At 47.6% G+C, this 22997-nt stretch overlaps 1 protein-coding gene across 2 annotated transcripts in view; it reads right to left on the bottom strand.

The window, feature by feature from the left end:
* The window catches only part of LOC406073 (homeobox protein prospero), a 38828-nt gene that overhangs the window by 3789 nt on the left and 12042 nt on the right, over nt 1-22997 (bottom strand). For both annotated transcript variants that reach the window (XM_006560015.3, XM_026441089.1), the window contains exon 4: nt 555-699. In XM_006560015.3, coding sequence (XP_006560078.2) covers nt 555-699 — 145 coding nt within the window. The remainder of the gene's footprint in view (nt 1-554; nt 700-22997) is intronic.

The following is a 22997-nucleotide window of genomic DNA, read 5'->3' as shown; positions in this document are numbered from 1 at the left end:
GTGCGCGCAACCGTCGCCCGCCGCCGCCGCCGCCGCAGCCGCATTGCAAATACAATCAACGGTCGTTACGCCGTGGCGAAAGTAAATTGCGCCCCACAATGGGAAAGTAAGAGACGTACGAGTGATTTGCAACACGCGCCGCTCCACGGATACGGACACAAACCAAACTCGAATTCGTTTAAAAGCGTTTCCACGGGATGAGAAAGGCGAGATAACGGTGGCGCGGTCATGGCCGACCGCCGAATAATTGCGCCGGTCGCGCGGCCTGTCTCCGACTCCCGGCCAATTTTCTCGCTCCCATCGAAATTTCGACTCTGACAGCTCGATTCCGACCCCGGAAATTTGATTGGCGAATCATGGGGGCGCGCAGGTGGTTGATGATCCGGATCGGATTCTTCGTTTCTTCGCGAAGTATTTAAGTATTGGGAGGAAATGAAAGGTGTCGCGTTACTAACTATTTTTCTTGAAATAATAATTTCAGAGAAATTTGTTACGCGTGAGATTCAAGCAAGAGTAAAAGTTCAATCGACGTATCTTCAAGATCTTCAATTTACCTCAATGTGGTTGTTTCTGTTGTAATGAAGGTTCAGAACTCGATAGATTTCCGAGTCACCTCCAACTCGTAGGTCATCCGCGTTCTTCACACCTTCCGAAACAGCTTGCCTCGCGTATTTCTCCATTTGAATGTAGTAGAACTCCCTGGAAAAGCGACGATAAATTAATTATCCGATCGATTATTATTATTAATTTTCATCAATAACTTTTAGAATCAACCTTGGAATGGAAAATTTAATAAACAATGGGCTGAAAGTTATTAATTCTTTTAAATTCGGGAATACTTTCATCTTTGTTTATCGTCGAAAAATTATTAAAACGACAAATAATACTGAAAATTTTAATATTATTTTCTGAAAAACATTATTGGACTTTACCATGATAAACAACAATCATCTCAAAATCCTCCATCCATTTCTCCACCATTATATTTAATCTCTAATCCAACGAAGACACATGCTCTTAGTAAGAGGAGAGAGGGGTTTAAAATATATTTTCTTCGAAAGTTGGCAGCCGCCATGTTGATTCTCGCGTTAGCGTAGAATGCTAATGCACTACCGATAATTAATTAAGGGGGGTCGATACTGAAAGTGGTCTGACGCAGAAGCGCAGAAGAAGATGAAGAAGGAAGAGGAAGAGTGGGAGGGAGGAAGAGAGAGAGAGAGAGAGTCGCAAAGAGGTGTGTACAACTCCTCGTCGGCTGGCAAGCGACGCGGTTCAAAGAGACTATTAAGAACGTGTTACACTGTATCGTCCAAGAAGACCTCGACACCCTCGCAGAGGCAACCGCCGACGTTTACAGACAAGCATGAACGAGTGCGGCCGTGTACTTACAAACGCCGCGGGATCGCGCGATACACGCGCTCGTTTTCTCTCTCTCTCTCTCTCTCTCTCTCCTTTTCTCGCCAAAGAAGGAGGAGGAGGAGGAGGGAAGAAGGAAAAAAAAGAGAGAGAGAGAGAGAAAATAAAATTGCGCTCCCGACGCGAAGTTTGCCGTTTTACGTTCATTAATTAACGCAGTTAAACAAGCACAAGTCACTAATTGGCGGGTAATTTGTATAGTAATAGTGACCCAAGCTTTCGCGCGGAGAAACCGTGAAGGGGCGGCACCAAGGGGTGGCTCCGCTTCGATGGATCTCACCGAAAAAGTCGGGAAAGGAAACGGTTTACGACACAGAGGCGAGGCCGCCACTTTGAACCAGTCCTTTATGCCACGTCTTCAACCCGCCATTGATTAAGAAAATAATTATTTTTTCAATTGAACTCCGCGGACGGACTGAGTTAGTTTTCTTTCTATGCGACTGCTGTTTTGTTTTTCTTTTTTGAGAGAAGGCTGAATAGAAAGGTGGTAAGACGGTGGTGGGTTCACGAGACGCCTTTGATACTTTTATTATATCTTTCGGATATCTATCTAAGAAGAAGTTTGTTCAATTATTCAGAGAAAAACTAACAGATATTTGATCGAAAATGTTTCAACCATGGATCGTTAAGATGATGTAGAATTCTTCCAAAAATAGAACAATCTCAGAACATTTTCTCATATAGGCGAATTTTCATTAAACTGTTAAACAACAACCTGCAATTTATTTTCCAAATTTATATTATATTGTTATTCTATTTTTTTTTCTTCATTCTTTCCATTTTACTTTCGTGAAAAACAGAGCGATATCGGGAACCGTCGCGACGGATAAGAGAAAATGGAAAGAAAAGGGGGTGGATAGTAAAAAAAAAAAAAAAACACTGAAAGACGTCGATGACGAATAAGAAAGCCAGGCCTGGCATTCTTCGTCGCCACGAACGAACAAGTCGAGCGAGGAAAACGCGGGAATGACTTGACGCGACGAGGTGGGGAAGGGAGGAAAGAACGGGTTGCTACTTGCTCGCAATATTTTTCCATTCTTTCTTCCTCGATCTTTCTCTCTCTCTCTCTCTCCGAAGGTCCCTGTCCTCCTCACCCTTTCAACCGAACGTGCACAGAGAGAGAGCGTAAGCGGGAGATCCCGACGGTGGAAGAGTATCCTAGAGTAGCAGGCCAGGAATGGCAGCGAGAATGGCAGTCAGGTTGATCTTACACTTTGGATCCCGAGGGGATGCAAAGAAGTACGGTTGAGCGGGAAAGCAACGAGCGGGTAGTGCTACCGCGGCTTGTATAACTCGAGATCCCTGAATGCTCGACAATGCGAAGCAACCGGTTCAAACCTTCGGGTCTTGGTCTTCGCTTGGTGCCGCTGGGAGCAATTTTTAAGATTGCTTCCGCCTGGCGGGATCGTGCACGGCTCATGGAGCACAGAGGATCGACCGTTTCCATATCCGTCGTTTCTAGGAATATTCCGTTAACCGGTGTTTTCATCCCCCCCCATTCTCTCTCTGTCTCCCTCCTCGAAGATGCCTCGTTTCCTTTCTTACTCGAGAGGTAACTAACTCATCCGAGTCATAACAATTATTTTTGTTTGAACAACTTTTGAAAAATTTCTTTCGAGAGATTCCACCCCCTACCTTTCTTTTCCTCGATCCCTTCGATCAAGCTATGCGCATTAACAACACCTCTAGATCCGATAAAGAGAGAAGAGAGAAAGAGGAAGGTTTTTTTTTTTAAGTAAGCTCGATAAGACCAGCAACGAGCCGATGACACTTCAGATAACGAACAAGATAACGCCGGGGATTGAGATCTATCGAGCCAACGGAAGAAAACAATAGGATCCTTGGCTCGTTACCGACCTACTACGAGCAGCAGTCTAGAAGAAAGGGCAAGTAGTACTTGTAGCAATAATACTAGTATTAATACTAGTAGTAGCAGGAGAAGTCAGGTGGCGGAGACGCGAGAGAGAGCCTCTTCTCTTCTCATTCGATCACTCGAGATTGGCTCTCTCGCCAATTAAGACAATTTCGCGTGCTCTTATCAGTCAGCAGTCAGTCAGAGAAGGTTGTGCACACGAGAGAGGAGAATTGAAAGAGGAGTGTGTGTCTCTGCAGAATCGCGTGTCCCGCTCCCCTTCTACCTCCCCTACTCCCTCTCCCTCCTCCTCCTCCTCCTCCCTAACCCGCCTTCACTTTCTCCCTTCTCGCGACCGCTCTCCCTTTCGCACGCCCTCACGTGTGCACGCGTCCTCCTCCTCCTCCTCCTCCTCCTTCTCCTTTCTCCTTCCCGCTCCCTCTTCCCATCTCGCGGCTCCGTCACTCTATTTCAACCGTCTCCTTGAACCGACGTCACCAACACCCACCCATCGGAGAGCCACCCTATCCCCCTCCCCCTCCACGTAACGTGTATGTGTCACCTGGTGTCTATAATCCTTACTCAACCACCCATCAACCGCATTCAAGCTCGTCGGATCGCCGAGTATAGGTGGGTTACGTACGTACGGTAGGCAGGCAAGCAGGCAGGCAGACTGGGCTAGGCTCGGGCTTGGTTTATGTACATCTACGTAATACCGCGTGGTAGATATATATTCCGCGAAGTGCCTAATTAAAACAGACACCAGGAGACAGAGAGAGAGAACCAGGGAGGAGAGACGAGGCTGGCCGCATAATAGGGTGCAAGGGCGCGAGGGAGACGGAGCTAGTTCCGTAGTCGGTTTGACAAAAAAGCCCGAGTGCTAGAATTGCCACTCTTCGGCCACCAAGTGCACAGAGGAGAAGAGCAACGGTGAGCGAGAGAAGAAAGGAGAAGGAGGGAGAGGGGGGGGAGGGTATCGCGAGGAGCGGAGCGGGAGAGAGAGAGAGAAGGAGAGCCGCTGAGAGAGGATGAGGAGGATAGTGAGAGTAAGGGCTAGGAGGGTGAGCCGCGCAGTCATTCATTATAGTATTGTATAATTAGGATAATAATAAGCTCTTCAGGGGGCTCGGGTTTTCTTGCGCCCCGCGTTGCAACGACGTAGAGAGAGAGAAAGAGGAAGAGAGTGAGGAAAAGAGCGTGATCCTCCTGGAGGGTGCTGATTATTAGCATCTAATTACGAGAGGCTGCCTTTGCCACCGAAAAAAAAAGAAAAATAATAAAAAGAGAGACGGGAAAGAGAGAGGAAGGCGAAGATGCGGGGTGTCTTCGAGGAGGGAATAATTAGCCCTCGCCGCGAACTGAAATCGTTACCTCGCGTTTTTTCTCGATCCTCAGCCTCGTAAATGTAATATTCTCGAGGAAGAGTGAAAGTATCGAGCTAGAAGTATACTTATTTGTACGTCTTTAATCAATCGTTTAATTATATAGACTCTTTGTCTCTTCCTCTCCCTCTTATTTATATATATTTTTTCCTTCTCCTTTCTTCTAAAGATTCAACTTTTAATTTCTCTTTTCACATCGACGCGATCCGTGTTTCATTCGGGGCCGAGTTTTGAATGAAACTCTCCTCGCCCTTCCAGGATTCCTCGAGTCCTCGCAGCCGATCCTTTCCATATCGGGTACACAAAGGGGTGCGGGTAAATTCGTCGATTCCTTTTTTCGCCACGGTGGCGGGTATTGTAGCGAAGGTGAGGCAACAATACGAGCTTTAGAGGCGCCGCGTATTGAAGCGTTTAATGGCAATGATGGCTGTCGACATGACGCCTCCTTCTTCATACGACGTGATCTTCATCATCGGCGGGTTTGCTGTTTCGACGCGTTGCTTTTGTAAACGGATTCCACGCCGTATAGGCCGAGAGAGCACTAATTAAAAGGGGGAACATCAGCACTTGGCTGTACGTTTTTTTTTTCTCTTTTTTCTTCTTCTTCTTTTTTTTAATTTCGCACCGCTCTTCTCTTTGGTCGATTCGTCGAGAGAAAACATCTCTCGATCCCGAAATTTGAGTGTCGAAACTTTCTTTCGAGGCTCAAATTTCTTTTCTCAATCTTTTCTTCCTTTCTTCCTTTCTTTTCTTCTCGACCGAGTCTCGGTTTTGAAACGTAAGGGCGTCGCGGTATGACTTTCTTCCCGCTTCCTTCCCTATCTAAAGAAAACCTATTTGCATTCTGACTCGGCAAACAGGGGTGTAGAAAACAGGGGCGTGGAAAAGCGCGCGACTCGAGAAATCGGCCGCGCGTTTCCAGACTGTAAAGTGACTCGGGGCGTAACGACGACTCGCGTCTTCTCGCCTTACACCCTTCCTCCTTTGCCCGCCTCTATTCAAAGATCTTCAATCGTGCTCCTTAAGCCAGCCAGCCGGCTCCCTTTTAACGGTTATGCCAAGTCGGTCGACCTTCGACAATGCTGAACACCTCGGCTCCCCAAGACCCGGAGCTGACCCTTAAAGTCTCTCTCAACCCCTCGCGCTGGCTTTCTTGCCAGAAACTTTCCCACGAACGACTCTCCTCTCTCTCTCTTCCCTTTTCTCTCTTTCCCTTTCTCGAAGGGGAGAAGACGCTTAAGAAACGGCCGCCAAGATTCGCAAAGTGTCGGCTGCGGGCTCGATCACCTTGGAACCTTTTTGTCCCTTCTTGTGAGACAGCTGTTCCTCCGGTCGGGATCTAGCAAACTTTTGCATCCTTTAAATCTATCCGTTTCGGGGGTTGAATTTCACCATTTGTCCCATTTTATGGGATCGATTCGTCATTCGAGTGCCAATCATTTCGTTTGAGAAAAGAGAGGGAATTTCTAACGTGAATTTTTGGAGATAAAATAGAATCACGATTTTTTCGATAAGTGTAAAGTATTAGAAATTACGTATATTAACGTAATTAGTGCTTCGCGATAAAGCTAGCTCCCTTTGAATTCAACTGAAACGATTAAAAATACTAGTTTCAAACATTAACTAATGCAAACAGGGTAATAAAAATATTCCAACCGGTGAAACGCGGTCTTTTAAACATTCTGTAAACTCTGTGAAAAGAGACACTGTTAAATAAGAGAGATTTTTTTTTCTTTTTTTTTAAGGTTGCTTACTCACAGCAGATCTTTGGGCCCCTATTCCGGGGACAAACACCGGCTCTCGAGCCACAAAGACGCTGAAAATTTCGTTCACTTAATCTTTACCCTCACTTCGCCCCTCCTAAACCGACTAACTGGTCTAGAAAAAAGAAAAGAAAAAAAAAAAAGCCAAAGTCCACCGGCACGCTCGAGGGTTGGATTTAACCGTTGGGACACGGAAGAAGGAAGAAGGAAGAACATTAGCCCCGCGTTTCCTTATTACCTCAGCCTCCTTTCACCTTGTAATTATCATTGGGCAGAAACGGGTCCGTTTATGGAATACAGAACGCGTAGCGTTCAGCACAATTAACAGAGAGGCATCGTGGGTTGAACCACCGGGGCCATTCATCCGCCATCACCGGGCGGATAAATTCACGGCGTGGCTCCGCCGCTTTGTGGCGCGCGCGTGGTGGCCGATGGCGTCGCATGCACCGCGCGCGCTTGGAAAAACGTCAGCGAGGAGAAGGGAAGAAGAAGCTCGCAAAGAATTCGAGAGGAAACGTCGTGCCGCCACGCGCTACTTTATCCTCACGGGTAACGGGCACGAGGCGTGAAAGTGCGTATAACGAGAGGGCATTAAGCGTCTGCGCGCTCCTGTTTACGTGTTTGCGCGCGTCGCGTCGCGTCGTGTCGCGTCGCGTCGCGTCGCATCGGGTCTCGTGCAACCGAGCACGCTTTCCACGGATGCGCCTCCTCTCCCTCCCTCTCGCTCCCTCCCTCTCTCTGCCTCTTTCTTGCTCTTTCCGGGCAATAGATCGCGCAGAGCGCGATGTGTGCGTGAGGGAGAGGATGTGTGCGCGGATGGTGGTTGCGTGGTGGTGGCTCATGAGCGCGGATGGATGGGTGAGTACACGCGTTTGCCCGTCAGGGCGTAAGCGTCCATTCAGAGGGCGCGTTCAAAAAGGTGTCGCGCAGGGTCTTGATGCTGCACCCTGTGCACCCTTCTTAATTAGTAATTAACACTTTAACGCCATCTGTGCTCTAGACTTGCGGCGGCAAACGACGACGGGGCTCATCGACGGGTGGCTGCCTTGGGCGGCCTTCCTCCTCGCCTCGTTTCTGTCGACGACGGCGCGGCCGCGACCCCGGAAAATCATGTAATTAAAAACACAAGTTAACAAGTGATTACTTCATTCTTCGTTTCTCCGCCGCACACCCGAGCGGAGACGCGCGGATCCGCGCTGGTTTAAGGGTGGTCGTGCTCGTCGATCGCAAGGATGAGGTAATATCAGGTACGGCCTTTCGGTTGGGGTGAATCTTTTCTTCGAAAGGAGAAAGTCCAAGGAGAAAGGGAAGAGAGGAGGGGATGGACGAGTTGGATCATTTTCTTGCGGAGTTGCGCGAGAATTTAAATTGCTTCACGAAGAGAGAGAATCGTAATTATAATGTAATGTTTTTTATTAATTATTAATGTTTCTCATTAATCGTAATGTTTCTTTCGTGGAAGGGAGTTTGAAAGAAGCCGATAAGATTTCAAGAAAGTGAATGGATCTTAGATTTGGAGCTAGACTTGTCATCCTCGTTTCAGAAAATTTTCAATATAGAGTTTTAACGACGAGTGAAGTTTTTTTTATAATAAAAGAGCTCCATGAAACATTTTAAATTGGAGAAAAATCTTAGCTTCTCGATGCTTTATCTTGTTCTGAACGAAAATTTCTACAACCGAGACTGACTAGTATAAAATTATTAAACGGCAGATAGACATTTGGCAAAAGTTACATGGTGGCAACGAAAACAGCCGTCCCCTTCTTGGTCATCCCCTCGAAAGGGGAATCGCATACGTGTGCCCCGGCTGCTAAGCCACCTTTTTTCTTTTTTCTTTTTTTTTTTTCGACGAGGAGCAAGTTTCCTAAGCTTGCGAGACAATCGTTGGGCGATCGCGCGGCAGATGTGGCCCCGACAATGAGCTCCTGGGCCCTCGCCCTTCATAAAAGAGAGAACTCAAGAGAAACGGTGGCACGAAAAGGCAGAAGGGGCGGAGGGGGGGCCCCGGCTCTGAACACACACGGGGGTTCTACACGACACAGGGCACAGACTTAGGCGGAGAGGAAGGCTCCGCGTGCCGCACGCGCCGATCTTACAATGCACGCTCCTCGTGTGCCCCTTGCTTTTCGACTCCCCTTCCCGCTTCTCTCTCTCTCTCTCTCTCTCTCTCTCTCTCTTCTTTTATTTTACATCTGGCTGAAGCCTTGAAGCCCCCCCTTCGACGGGGCTCCCCTAGCTGATCCTCGCCCTTTTTCTCCTCGATAACTCGTTTTCATTCTCTTAACGTCAAGCTTCGGGGAGCATCACCAGACAGAGAGACGGACAGACATACGGAACGAACTTGGCCTTCCGTGGCACACGCTCGGTTAATGCGAATCGTTCGAGTTGAATTTATTATGCAAAGAGCGTTAGAACGAGAGAGAGAGAGAGAGAGAGCTTGGCGCGAGCCACCGCCATTCATTCGAGATTGAAACTACGTTATTTGCATATTTTTTTCGTACACCGAATTTCACATATCTCCTCGCGTGTTACGTATAACCCTTTAAGCTGGAGAAGCTTAATAAAAAAAAAAAGAAGAAAAAGAAAACACATGCAACGAATATACGTTCGATATCGAATAGTTCTCTCCACCGGAGGCGGAGCAGATTTCGACTAGGTCCTCGTGTATCGAAGCTGGCGCGTACACCAGGGGACAAGAAAACAATCAAACGGAACGCGTTGAACCGGCGGGAATGCGGAGCAATTGTCCGGCCCGGACCCACGCGACTCGCCTCATTCAGGAAGTTGTTCCATGGCGGCCGCAATCGCGGTTCAACAAGCAGCCGCGCACCGACCCTAAAAAACGAGCATCGAGATTCACGGACCGACTGGTTGGTCCGAAAAAAAACGAAAAGAGCTTCTCTGCTCTCGGTAGCAGAGAACGTAACCCGGTTTCTTCTCTTCCTTCGCTCCCGAACCTGCCTCTTGGCGCTTGGGTTTTTCGGGTGTTCCTCTCTTAAGGGAAAGCGTGCAGACGAGCCAACGAAACGTGCTAGCGTGCGAGAAAGAGGAGAAGAAAGTGGTTACGGGGGGGGAGAGGGTGTAGGATACTGTACGATACGATGTTGGAGGGGTGGTTTTTCAAAGCTTACGAGGAGTAAGAGAGAGTCGAGGTTCTGGGATCGGTGGGCGCACAAGCCGAAGCGGGCGAGGATCAGCGGGGAGGGGGTGGCGAGGAGGAGGAGGAGGAGGAGGGTGAAAGGTTGATGGAGAGAGGGGGCGGGGGCAGCTGCTTTGAGCGGTTTCACTCTTCAATGGTCCCGGACTATCCCTCCTTCTGCTCTCTCCCGTACCTAAGCCCCCGTCCGCCTTCACCACCCCTCCTCCTTCAACCCCGCCACCGTCCTCCTCCTCCTCCTCCTCCTCGTCCTCCTCCTCCACCTCCACCGGCTCCTATCGGCCGCGATTCGCGTCCTCGTCACACGTCGGCATCGGCCAAGCATTTTTTTATTCGATCGATTTTTTCCTCCCCCCTCCTCCCCTAGCCGCCGCCGCCGCCGCCGCCACTGCCGCCACCGATGCACCGGCCGCTGTTGCACTATGCATGTGCAGTCTCGCGTGCATAAGGTGCGAAAGCCTGGACTAGACTATTTGGGTGTACGGTGCTCCAAAAAGACCGAGCTCTAACGTGGCTGCACTTTCAGCTTCGGGTTGGTGGCTGGTGGCAGCTCTGTCATCATCACCGGTGTACCTTTCGCCGATGCAACGATGCAAGGGGGAGAAGGGGGGGGAGGGAGGGTGGAGGGGATGTCAGACGAGCGTGGTACCCTGTTGTCGATCACTTTGCTTTAAACGTATTCTTTGATTAAGGGAACGAGCGAATTTTTAATGGTTCAATTACCGGGTTCCGCTACGATGCATACTTGAGCGTCTTACTTGACCACGGAATTCGAACCCCCTCCCTTCCCTCTTCGGGGGTCTTTGACCTTCTTCGGCTGTGGCCGTGTTCGAAGGCTCGTTCGCCCGTTAAACTTCGTTCGAGTGTTCTTTGATTGATGCACGTATGCAATCATCATTTGTCGACTAGGAGGGGGAGAGGGGGGAACGTTGCTTGTAACCTCGTAAGTGGTTACACATTTTTTGGATTCACGGATTCACGGGCTAATCGAAGACTCGAACGAGGAGTGGAATTTTTTTTTATAGAGGTTGATTATTCCATGACGCAACTAATTCTTTCGTGAACAGTCAATGCGGGCACGTGATGGCATCGACGGATACGTGTTACGAAAGTTCAATGGTGTGTTCCAATCGATGGATTCGTTGTTCTATTTCGATAGGAGGAAGGAATAAACAGAAGACTGTTATTAGTGAACTTTCTAAAATTCGTGAAGGATTCCATCGATGAGGATCGGGTTTCACAAGATTTTCAAAAATCAGCGTAGAATTTTCCAGACTGGAAAAAAAGTTCGATTGAAGCATACGTGCGTATATATTTATGAAATACAAGAGACTCGTGTCGGTCATCGACTCTCGTTACCGCGAGAAACCACGAAAGAGGCTGGCTCTCGACGTCGGTGACGATTTCTCTGGTATTCTAACCTTAAATTTTGCACATCTGTCCCGAAGCTCGGATGCCTGCTGGGACGACAATGAGGCAGTTAAGTCCTCGGTGCATCGGCTGAGTACACACGGCGTGTGGGCAGCGAGAGACGAAAAAGAGGGGAAAGAGGACAGGCGGAAGAGAAAAGGAAGGAAATGGGCAGAGGAGCGAAGAGCGAGAAGGAGAGCGGGACGACCCCCCCCCCCGTCGCACACACGTCGCGCGCGGGGGCAAGAGCAGAAGAGAGCCACGGAGAGTCCGGGTGGCACACGGAAACACGTACACACGCGGCATAAGCGTAGGAGAAGGGTTACCTAGGTTAGGGACTCGGAAAACATCCTTTGTCGAATACCCTACCGGGACCGCTTCAGCCGCCCAGCAACTCGTTCAACCCGCTCAAAAAAAAATCAATAATTCTTTGTCGTCAAGTTTACCTCCTGTCGTGCCACGCTAAACCACATTACGGATCCGCAGCTTGAAAGAACCGTATATACGCGAAATAGCGGGTCTAAGTCGCCTTCTTTTTTTTCTTTTTTTGCAAGGAAACCATCTTCTTTATTTCCTTCTCACTTCTTCATCGAATGCGCCATCAAAATTTGACACGTTTCCTTACCATTCCCTCAATATATTTTTATTCACACCGAAGCGGATCAATTTTACGAACGAAGAAATGGAATTTTGGAAATTTGTAATTTTTCTTTCCAAATAATTTCACGTGTAACTGTCATTAAGATAATAGGAAAATTGGATGCGTCAATAAATTCGAAGGGATCGAGATTAGATTCGAAGAGGAAGGGATTTCCAAGAGTATGAGAAATTTGGAAAAAAACACAGCCGCCCTTCGGACGAATATCGTGAGATCATCTCGTGATCCGATCTACGAAAGGCCGTTACGCGTGCGATGAAAGATGGCAACGGTGATACGAAGGGGGAGGGGGGGATAAATAGGAGGAAAAAGGCAAGAGCTCTGTCGCGAAGGGAGGTGGAGAGTGTGTGAAAGAGACCGTGGAAGAAAGAAAGAGATACTGGAAAGAGAGAGAGAGAGAGAGATTCTTTCAGGGGTGAGACTCATGGCAGTAGGGCAGTAGGTTAGCTAGGGGTAGATAGACACCCTCCCAGCATCTTTAGTGTACATAGACCGTTGGGTAACAGTAAATAGGATTTGGTAGACAACTGTCGGGTGAGGGGACAGGAGAAGGAATATCGTAAATGTTGGAGCAGCTCGAGATTTAACAGTTCTTGAACGATACTAAAAAGATTATTCATCGAATTCAGATTATCATTCGAATATCCTGATAAATCTCGAGAAATAAAATTTCTTCGAAACCTTTAATATATTATGCATTCTTTGCGCGTGAAATCTTCTACTTAGATAAAGATCTGAACGTAATTTATTATTTCGTTATATCGTTGACACGTTGATGATATCGAAAGCATACATCGTACAACCTCCATAATTTCTTCTCACACGACACGTCCGTTGCTATTTCTTTAATAACGACACCGGCCTACTTGTCGCCCGTATATACCGTGTCGTAAGATAGTCGCGGTTGGCGTGCGCTCGTTTGCCCGCATGCTCGCGATGCGCTCAAGAGAAGTGACTCGCCATATGGGCGATTTACATACGACGCCAATAAGAGTCCCGTTTCGGCCATTGCCCAGGCTCCGTGGCCTCCGCGCCCGCTTCCAATGACTTCTTTTGGAGGAGCGCCAAATTAAAGGTAACGTTAACAATTGGGTGGCCATTGCCAATCCTTCACGAGTTTCACGAAGAAAGTTTCGCCGACGAAAATTTTTGCTGTCTCTTCGTTATAGATTGTGATTAATATTAAATTGTGATACACCGATTTCCAATAAGGGTGGAGAGAAAACGCGTTTCGACGAATGTTTCACATTTGCGAAACGATTATGAGATAAAATTTATCCGATCTTTAAATTTATTGCGCGCTCCTGAGCGCCCTATCCACCGTCGAAAAAGGCACTCAATCGACGCCCGGCTGCCGGATACGAAAGCACGAGAAAGTGCACCCTGGCTACCACCACCGGCGAGGGAAGAGTAATATCCAGGGACGAACACTGTTTGATCTGGCTCGGAGCCACGGTGTAAAGGACAGATGCAATTTGCCTGATATCGTTTTACTGACAAAAATATCGAATGACGTGGCGCCGGGACCAGTGACACCGACCCTCTACCCGGTCTTCGAGGATGGACGACGGATATTATCGGTTGGGCCGCCTCGTTGTTGAATTTCCTACGCTACGAATCCCTTCTCTCTTTGTCTCTCGTTTTCTTTCTTTTTCTCTTTCTTTCTTTCTTTCTTTTTTTCATTTTCTTTTTCTCTCTTTTTCCACTTCTTTTTTTTTTTCAGGTGTTGTTTTTAAACCAAGCTTTTTCACCTCATCTCTCTTTCTCGTCCAGTTTCACGAGCCCCGGGTTTATTTTGCTTCTAGCCGGGTATCATCGAGTCATTCGCGTTCATTGATCTCTTTGTTCCGCATAAGGTTCATTGATTACCAGCCTTCATCGACGGGGTTCGTTGAATTTTGAACTAACCGCGTTGCTCTATTATTTTGCAATTCGCTCTTTTGATGTGCCGCACGCTGGTCGTAGCGTTTTACATTATATCGATGATCGACGGCTTCTAACTTTCCGGCACAACTTTCCTATCCGCGCTCGATTGCGAGAATGGAGAACGGTGGCGCGAGCAACTTTGCCCTTTGTCCACGCGTGATCCTTTTTTCCTTTTTTTTCAATCCAAAAAAAAAAAATCTAAAAATCATTGAATCCACCGTTCGTTTCGAATTTATCCGTGTTTCGAATTCGAACAATTATCTCTTGATTCAAGAAAATAACAGAGCAATTTTCCAAAAAAAAAAAAAAAATACACGCGTGTCCATCATTACTCCGAAATAATCGAGGAAAAAAAATTAAAGAGCAATCTCGAATTCAAAAGTTGTTGCGAACGAGGGGTACGCGAGGGGGTTGGCTGGTCGCGCCATTCCTTCCCTGGATGGAGAGAAATAACGCGCGCGAAACGTATGGAAACGGTATGCGCGCGTGAATCGTGGCGCGCATTGTTTCGCAATCGGGTGGCGAAATTGCAGAAATTTCGAGAAGGGGGCACGGATCGGGAAATAGCGTCACCGGTTATTGATTGCAGCATCACTTTCTCTGCCTCGGCGTGTCGCGTTGCCCCGGCTAATGAGTCTCCCTTTCCTCTTTCTCCTTTTTTTACCCCCTCCCCCCTTTTCAGCGCCGGTGCTTACGCTCTTCTTTTTTTTTTCTCCCCTCCTCCTCCTCCTCCCATTTCGAGGCTGGACACGCAGATGCGACCAGATAGGAAAATGGTGCGGATCGAAATGCATTTCGCCTGCTCTCGGTCTCTCTGTACGTAGGCGTCAGAGGCCCGGATGAGATTCGAAAACGAAGAGAGGGAGGAAAAGAGGGAGGAAGAGGGAGGAAGAGGGCGTTAGAGTGAGAGGGAAATAGAGAGGAATATATACGAGGAGGAAGAGAGGAGGCGGTAGCGAGCGAGCGAGAGAGAGGGAAGAAGGGAAAGGCCGAGGGTGGTGAACAACGATCCTGGACGAGAGAGAAAGAGAGGAAGGGGAAGAGTGAGTGGCGGACGTAGAAGAGGTAGGAGGGTAGATGGAGGATGGGATTTCAAACGAAATCAATTCAGAGTCGCTGTCCAGTCGAACGTTACCCCCGCGAGTGGCGGGGTAAATGTTGGCCGAAACAGTAATTTTACGCTCGGTCCACGCCGATTTCGAATCCCGATTCGCTTTGCCGCGAACCGCCACAAGAGGCATCGAACCGATACCCCGTGGGATTAGCGAGAAATTTAAAGTTGCATCGAACGAGCCACTATCGTTTTTACGGCTGATCGTTATTTCCCACAATTCCCCTTCCCCTTCTCCCTCTGTCCGTCTTTGATAATTCATTAAAATTTATCGAACATGGCCTGAAACATTAACGTTAGAGATCGGAATTCTCTTTCTGAAAATAGGAAGGAAGAGATAAAATTGTACCTTCCAAAATAAAAAAAGAAAATAACAAACAAGAATCTCGAGAGGGGGGGAAGAATTAGAATTAAATCGGTGTTTATCGGACGTAGCGTGTAATAATAAAAGAAACTGTGTGAGAAAAAAAAAAAAAGAAGAATTCGTGGCGTAATAAATGGCAGAGGTATAAGTACTCGCACGAGGTAAGAGGTTTTATTAAAAAATACTTAAGTGCCGTTTTAGGAGCGGTGAATAAATGATGCGCCGCGAGATAGAGGTAGAAGAATGGACATGTAGAGCCGAAAGAAAGAGGAAAGTAGGGAGGGCGGAGGGGGGAGACTAATTCGAGGGTATAACGAAGTCGACGGTAATCCATGCACGGACAATTTCATTTCTGCCGTCGTGAACCCTCTTTCTATCCCGCACCCCCTTTTCCTCCGGCATCTCCTCCACACCACCTCCTCCTGCGCCCGTGTTTTCCATCCCTCTCGCTCTTATCCCTCATTCTCCCTATCTCTACCTCTCTCTCTCTCTCTCTCTCTGCCGTCGCGGAGCCTGCGCGGTAACTTTTTTGATAAACTGTTTTCCGCATTTTTCGCCAGTGGATGTAAATTAAATCCTCCATGGAGGCTGGAGGAGGCTTGCATCTCCCGGTTGCCCCCAGGATCCCGACCTCCCTCCCGTTCCCCGGCTTGCAGCTCCCCCCCTCCACCATCCTCCCCCCGGTCCACCAGCCATCACGGCGGATACAAAGCCGATTAGGGCGGGATACCGGCTACATTATCATTTCACGTTTTTCGTGCGGAATCCAAAAACGAGAGAGAGAGAGAGAGAGACAGTGAGAGAGTGAAAGAGAGAGAGAGAGTCTCCGGGCAACGAGCGCCTGGTATCTCGACGGATGACGCGCTCGCGCGCCAGATCCTGCGCGCACTCAACGCAGGAGTGGGTGGACGTGTAGTAGACGCGCGTTTTTTTTCTCTCTCCCCGTGGAAATCCTTCGAGCGTGGATGGAAAATGATGCTCGATAGCTGGACCGTGTGACGCGGATAACGATTATTCCATGAGCGATTCTAGGATTCCAGAGTTGCGCGTAAATGAAGGGATTGGGATAGGAGACGAGTAGAGATATATCTTGCTACGTTGCAATTTCAACCAAATATAGTAGAAATCGAAGAGGCTGTATATATATTGATGCGTAGTCAGATCGAAGACTGAGTTCGAAGAAAAGGAGCGACGAATGAACGACAAAAAGGGGGGATCGCATAGATCACAGGTAATGATTTAAAAGAATGGGCTGGTAGGTGGAAAGTGGCTTGGCACTTGCCTTAACGATCTCACGCTGGAATTAATTCGCTTAAAAAAAACAGGTATATTCTCTTTTACGAGCCAGGCCAGCGTCGGTCTTCGGCCTTAGTTGTGAAACTTCCTACGCTCTTCTAGCCGCGTCTGAAAAGAGCGCGACCGCCTGCCTCCACGGAAAACAATTACCTCCGGTTGGAGCCCGGTGGTTATATATAAATGGAAGGAAGAGAGAAAAGAAGAGGGGTTCAAGGAGTGGAATCAGTGTCGCGAGAAAACCGAGGCCGTCCCTGTTTTAATGACTCCACCAGCCTCGTCTTAAAGCAAGAAAAGAAGATATTCGTGTCAGTTGGCCGCGAAACGAAAACAAAAGGAGATCGCGAAGGAGAACGATCGATATTTAGTTAGCCTGGGATTTTATCGCATTTTAATTCACTGACATTCCTTTTCTTCCTTGTAACGTTCGATGTAGCGCGCGCGCTCTTATATGTGTATGCAAAGCGAAGGTGTGCGCAGTTTGAAAAGAAAGGGAAGACGAAAGAGAAAGAAGAGAGGGAGAACAAAGAGGGAAAGAAAAAGAGAGAGAGAGAAAAAAGCAAGCACCGTATTCGGCGCATTCATCGCGGACGATGAATTTTCTAGGTCTCCTTGCTCGTGCTAGGCAAGCTCTCGGCCGTTTGCTTGCACTTGCTAGCTAAGTAATGCATCGGCAAGTAGCGGAACCGGAGCAAAGCCGCCGAGAGGGAACTAGGCATCGTGCCAAGTGTTTCCTTCGCGGATCGGCCAACTATTTCCGATATTTCTTAGGCAAAGAGGCTGATATTGTACGGTAGCCGGCAGATGTTTCGCCCGTAATTTGCGCCCGACAGGAATGCACTCGGCGAACAATAGGAATACGGATAACGAGCCCTCGGACCCAGCCTCATACGGCCCGGACAATAAAATTCTTTAGAACGTCACAAGCATTTTTCTCGAGATATTAAATACCCCGGGAATGACGAGACTCTCCGGAGGCTTTACGTAATCAGGCCACCGTGCAATATAACCACCGTCCCATCGGCATCAGGGATCTAATCAATCGTCCCCGAACTCATCGTTTCATATATACCGTTCCGCGTCGATGCGGGTTAATAATCTAGCCAATCATCGAATCACAATGTGCCTCGTTTCCAGAAATAAATTTTCAAACGTTCTTACGAGAATTTCTTCCCAATTTTTCAAACTTGGAATCTCTATTGGAGGGGAAGGAGGAGAGAATGAAGAGAAGAGGCAGGGACGTCTTTCGTTCGTCCTTCGTCGTTCGGGGTCAACGAACGGGTTCCGTTCGACCAAGCCAGGAAGAAGACTCCCCCGAGGGGGCATCGTGGGTGGGTGGGGAGGGGGGGAGAAAAGAATCTTTGGCAGGGAGTGTACCGTACTCATGCTGCAAGTAGCAGCTCATAGCGGCGGATTAGCCTTGCAGTGGCGATGCTTACATCCCCTATAAAGTCCCCTGGCATCGCCCTCCGCCACCCCTTCTCCTTTTCTCTCTCTCTCTCCCCTCCGCGGAGGCTCGCTCCCATCGAAACTCCGTCAGCCAGCGCCCCCCGCCTCCTTCGTTGTTCCTCCCGCGATAACCCTGCGGCCACCGCATTGTCTGCCGCCCAGCCAATACCCGTCGTGTTTCTCGTACTTGTGTTCATTATCAAAAAATTCGAAAAGGATACGATGCTGCTGCCGCTACGGCCGCCGCCTGACTGGCGGTCGCCCGCTGCAACCCAGCCAACAGGAACCCCTTATGTTGTACGCCACTGACATTTCGCGAGGGTGGTAAAGCTTGTTTCCCTCTCTGTCCTCGTCGAGGATATATATATATATATACCCCTTCCCTTTCTCGATCGTTCGCGAGCAAAGGTGTTGACAGCCCAGGTAATTACTCGAGTTTTTCCAGATTCCTTTCCTTTTTTCATCAGCGATTACAAATCGATCGATTTCGAATGATGGCAACGAAAAGTAAAGGGATATGTTATATGATAAAGAAACGAGAGGGAGGGAACAACAAACGAATTCGCTTCGTTTCACCCTCGTTCACCCGAGTTATTTCTCTCTCTCTCTCTCGGGTTATCAGAACGATGAGGGAAAAAAAGAAAAAGAAACTGGTGCTCCGGTTGCTCGTGCAGGTGTATATATATATAGCATTCGAGTTTTCAAAGATGACTCCGGAGTCGTGTACCCGGTAACAAAGGGGTAATCCCTGCGGAAGCCGGGTCACGGGGAGGGCGGTGTAGGGTCGGCAGTGCGTGAAAACCGCGAAGAAAACCGAATAAGAAGAGAAATAACGTTAACCGGAAGTTTACGGCGCTTCGGGTAACTCGTTGCTAGTCTGACTTCCGGAGAGCGGGGAAAGAAAAGCAGAGCGACAGAGGGAGAGAGAGGAAGAAGAAGAGAGAGAGAGAGGCGAGGGTGTTGGATTGTTGGCGGGTGGCAAGGCGGGCGAGGGGGTTGCGGAAGAGAGAGAGAAGAAGAATGGAAACCAAGACAGAGATTTCGCTGCCGGCTGAACGTTGTGAACGAAGTGTAGGAGCGAAGGAGGGTGTAAGAGGAGATGGAGGAGGCAGCTAACGGTCGAGGAAGGCGAGAGAGGGTTGAAGGAGGTCGTGGTGTGGGCGGACCGCGCGCGCGGGAGACAGAGAGAGGGAGAAGGAGGGAAGGAGAAGGTGGCTAGGCAGTCGAGGTGCACGGGCGAGAGAGAGCCAAGCGCCACTAATTAGTGCCAAGAACGTAATTAAGTAATTTTTAATTAAGTGACTGCCGTTTACGCGCACAACCACCACGTACGAGGTAAGCTGACTCGATGCAGGGTGCTTCATCCCGGCTGCACCGCCATAAGCCGGATTACCCTTCTTCCGAAAAATTCGCTTCCTCGCGGGAATTCGGCCGACAAGTTCTATCCTGCCGCGCCAAGATATCTTCGTGCAGTGTTGAATCGAAAATACGTTAATTCCAACGTGCGATATTCGCAATTTCTACGTTGGATAGTTTTAAGAAAGTGTGAATAATATTCTCCAGATGAAGTTACGAGTGCATTCTTTTCTTTTCTTTTTCTCTATGGGTGCAAAAACACATGCACATATGCATTTATTTCGCGAAAGCAACTCAAAACAAACAAGCGGTATAAATTTTAACAATTAAAAAATTGAATTGAATTGATGGATGAGTACAATCGCGACAGGATCGTTCGATAGGAATAACTCTATGGTTAACTATAGGAAAGGAAGTAGTCTGTTGGGAGTATTGTCGGTATTGTAGGTACCTATCTTGAGAAGACTGGCGTCAGCAATGGGGGTGGTAGCAGCAAGTATGTATCCAAAGAGTTGCCACTCCATTGTGCCGTGCACTGAGTTTTTAATTAAGGAGCTGGCGCGAATTCCTCGAGATCTTGCTCAACTATCTATATAACCCGCTCGTCTCTTCACCGTTCCGTTCGCGCGTGTACACTCTTTGGCAGATGGTGCAGGACTCGCGCAACTGTGTACCGAAAGAGAGGAACGAGAAGAACGTTGGTGAGGAGGGCCTCCTTTGTGCGCCTCAAGGGCCTCGCGGCGGCATCTTCTTCTTTCCCATTTCTTCGTTCTCTACTACCCTTTCGAGGAACAGGTATATATATATATGTATACCCGTCAGCAAGGCCGCGGACCGAAAGTCAAAGACCAAAGTTTCCTTCTTTTCATTAGGGGGTAGGTCCTGGGATACATTTCTCTTTCCGCCTCTCTCTACCCCTTTCTTTCGTCGTCATCGTCTTCTCCTTTCCCTCCCTTTTCCTATTCCTACCATTTCTTGCCATTCCTGCCATCCCCAACCCTTTTCCATGTTCGATGTATTACCTCTGGCCCTACCACCTTCCTCTCTCTCTCTCTCTCTCTCCGCCTCTTCATTTCTCTATCGGCTTTTGTCTCAAAGAACTCGTGCTTGCTCATTTCGCCCGGAATCCTTTCTTTCTCTGAACGACCGGACTCCCGGTCGACGCGGGATGAGAAGGAAATCGAAAGAGAGGACTTTCCCTCTCGGAAACGAGCCGGAATCCTGGAGCAAGGAGACGGAGTCCTAATGTCAACGATCCCGAAGACGTGCTGGGAGGACGAGCCAGACGGCTTTCACGTCCTTCGCGATAAACTTCGTCTTGCTTCTTTTTCAAGCAAAGAGAAGAAGAAGAACAATGAATACGAACGAATTCGAAAAAAATTAAGCCTCTTGTGCTACGATTTCTTTCTTTAATCCTATTTCCTACGAAAAGAAGAGAGAGAGAGAAAAGAAGACACGAAATCTGAAATAAAAGTGTTGCTCGACGAAGCAGGAAACGAGACCAATTACATACATACATACATAAAAGCTACATGTCGCGTGTCCAAAAACCGTAGCGACCAGCGGAAAAGGACGAGCAGCGAGAGAGACTCGTGAAACTCGGCGAAACAGCGAGCAGGAAGCAGGCAACGAATTGAAAGAAGAACAGAACCGGAAGAAGCGAAAGGGGTATGCATAGATATGGAAGTATAGAAAAGATTACAAGAGCAGTAGTAATTACAAGGCTCGGATTCCTCCGGTTCTACCCCCGAAGCCTACCCCCGCACTCTGTATGAACGTAAGCACGCGTCTCCTGCACGCGTTACCTACGAAACGTCTGCATACGAGACGTACCTCGACATTCCCTTTCCTCCTCCTCCTTCCTCTTCTTTCTCGCTCCCGAGCGGGTGTCTCTACTACCTCAAGGCTCGAATTTTCTCCGACTACCCAACCCAACCCTCCTTCTCCTCCCGCCCCTCGGTGGTTGCAGCCAGCTTATTCCTCACAATAAGAGAGAACCGGGGCTCGGTCGCGTCATCGTTCGCGTATGGGTGCACACGCTTGTACATACGTGCAAGAACACGCGTGGCGACGCTCGTGTCTAGCCTTCTCGCTAAATGGCCCTCGCCTGTTCACCACCACGGCCGCCCACGCACGCCTTCCGCCGCCAACCTATCCCTCGCCTACCCCTCCCTCCCCTAGCGTCGCACTTCTCTCCTCCTACGAGGCATGCACAATCTTGTGGGATTAAAACACAAGCCACCGGCGGTGGAGTAGCGGTACACGCGCGTGGTCCCGCGCCTGGAGATTGACTGCAACCTCTCTCTCTCTCAGCCCGTTTGTAGTCGAGATTTCGTACGTGAACGTACGGGCTACCACCTTCCCTCCCCCACCTTTAATTTCACTTTTCTCACTGTTCCTTATTCGTATTTTTCTCCTTTTCCTTTCTTCTTTTTCAGTTTTTTGACACGATTCGATCGTTGGGGATGATTTTTTTCTTCATCGTGGAAGAATAAAGGTGGAGGATTTATTTTGAAGTTAATGGTTTTTTATTTTTCTTTTTTTTAGGTCTATTTCAATCGATGCATTTCAATTTTCCTTTCCGTTTATAAAGACGTTTATTTGTTTTTCGTTGTGTCCGATTTACGAAATCAGTGAAGGGGCAGAAATCTATAATTAGATTAATTTCCTTTTCATACGTGTTTCAAATAGCTAAAAATCGAAAATTAACCTCGTGGTAAATAACTGACACCACAAATATCCGTCTGGTTATAATTCGCGAACACGATCGAATATCCATTCATTTGTTCCTTTTCCATAAATAAGAAGCAGGTTGAACTTCAGCTTCAATAAAACATATAACACGAGAATATTTGTATGGCTCAAAAATAAAATAAAAAGAAGAGAATTATAATTAAAAGAGAAAATTATAGGAGTGTCGATTTTTCGAATCGAGAAATGAAAATAAATAATTTTTATTTTTTTGTTAATGATGGATTCGCAAGGACGACGGAGAGAAAAGTGGACGATAACGACCGGTCACGTGCTCGTGGCTAGGTAGATAGGGGTTGGAAAAGGAAATTCCTGTTTAGAAAATTACCGCGTCATTACCCTAACCACCGTGGTCAACGGGGACAGGGTGGAGAGTCCGGGGTGGTAATGTGTCCACAACGAAGCACGATCGTCCGTTGATAAGAACGAGGCGAAGGAGAAATTAGAAAGAGAGACGCGCACCCTCGTTTGAAGAATTATCGAGGATTTCGAGACGATAAGCAACCCCTCGAAAGCGTGACTGGGTAAATTCATCGTCGACTTCATTATTCGACTGCTCGAGAGCTTTCGATTCTTCGTTTACAACGCACACTTCCTCTACTTATATTACTTTTACTCGCGTTTTCCCTGTTTAATCATTAACCTCCACCCCCGCATTTATGTTTATCCACGTTGGTTTCTTTTTTTTCGAAGACACATCGCTGTTCTTTACACGGACTTAAGAATTATTGGTACCAATGGAAGAAGTATAATCGACTGTAACTATTGAGAGATATTAGAAATAATTTTGTTTTCATAATGATTTTTAATCGATGAGTTTTATCGAATATAATATGCAAATATATTGATATAGTGTGGAAGAAACTAATTCTTCAAATAAAATCTTAATCTTGAAATATATTAGTTTTATGCTTGTTTGATTAAATTGAGAAAGTATTTACAGATTGATGCAAAACAATTTATCGATTTATTGATTTAAGAAGTTATTCGCGTGGAACAAAGAATGCTTCTTATTTTTCCAAATATTATTTTAAATTTATTATTACAATTTAAAACGATAAAAAATTATCTAATATTTAATTATATAACTTATATTAAATTTTCATTTA

Source organism: Apis mellifera, linkage group LG5, assembly GCF_003254395.2.
Source record: "Apis mellifera strain DH4 linkage group LG5, Amel_HAv3.1, whole genome shotgun sequence".
NCBI classification, from domain to species: Eukaryota; Metazoa; Arthropoda; class Insecta; order Hymenoptera; family Apidae; genus Apis; species Apis mellifera.
Note: the sequence above shows the minus strand (reverse complement) of the source record. Positions and strands in the feature narration are given on the sequence as shown.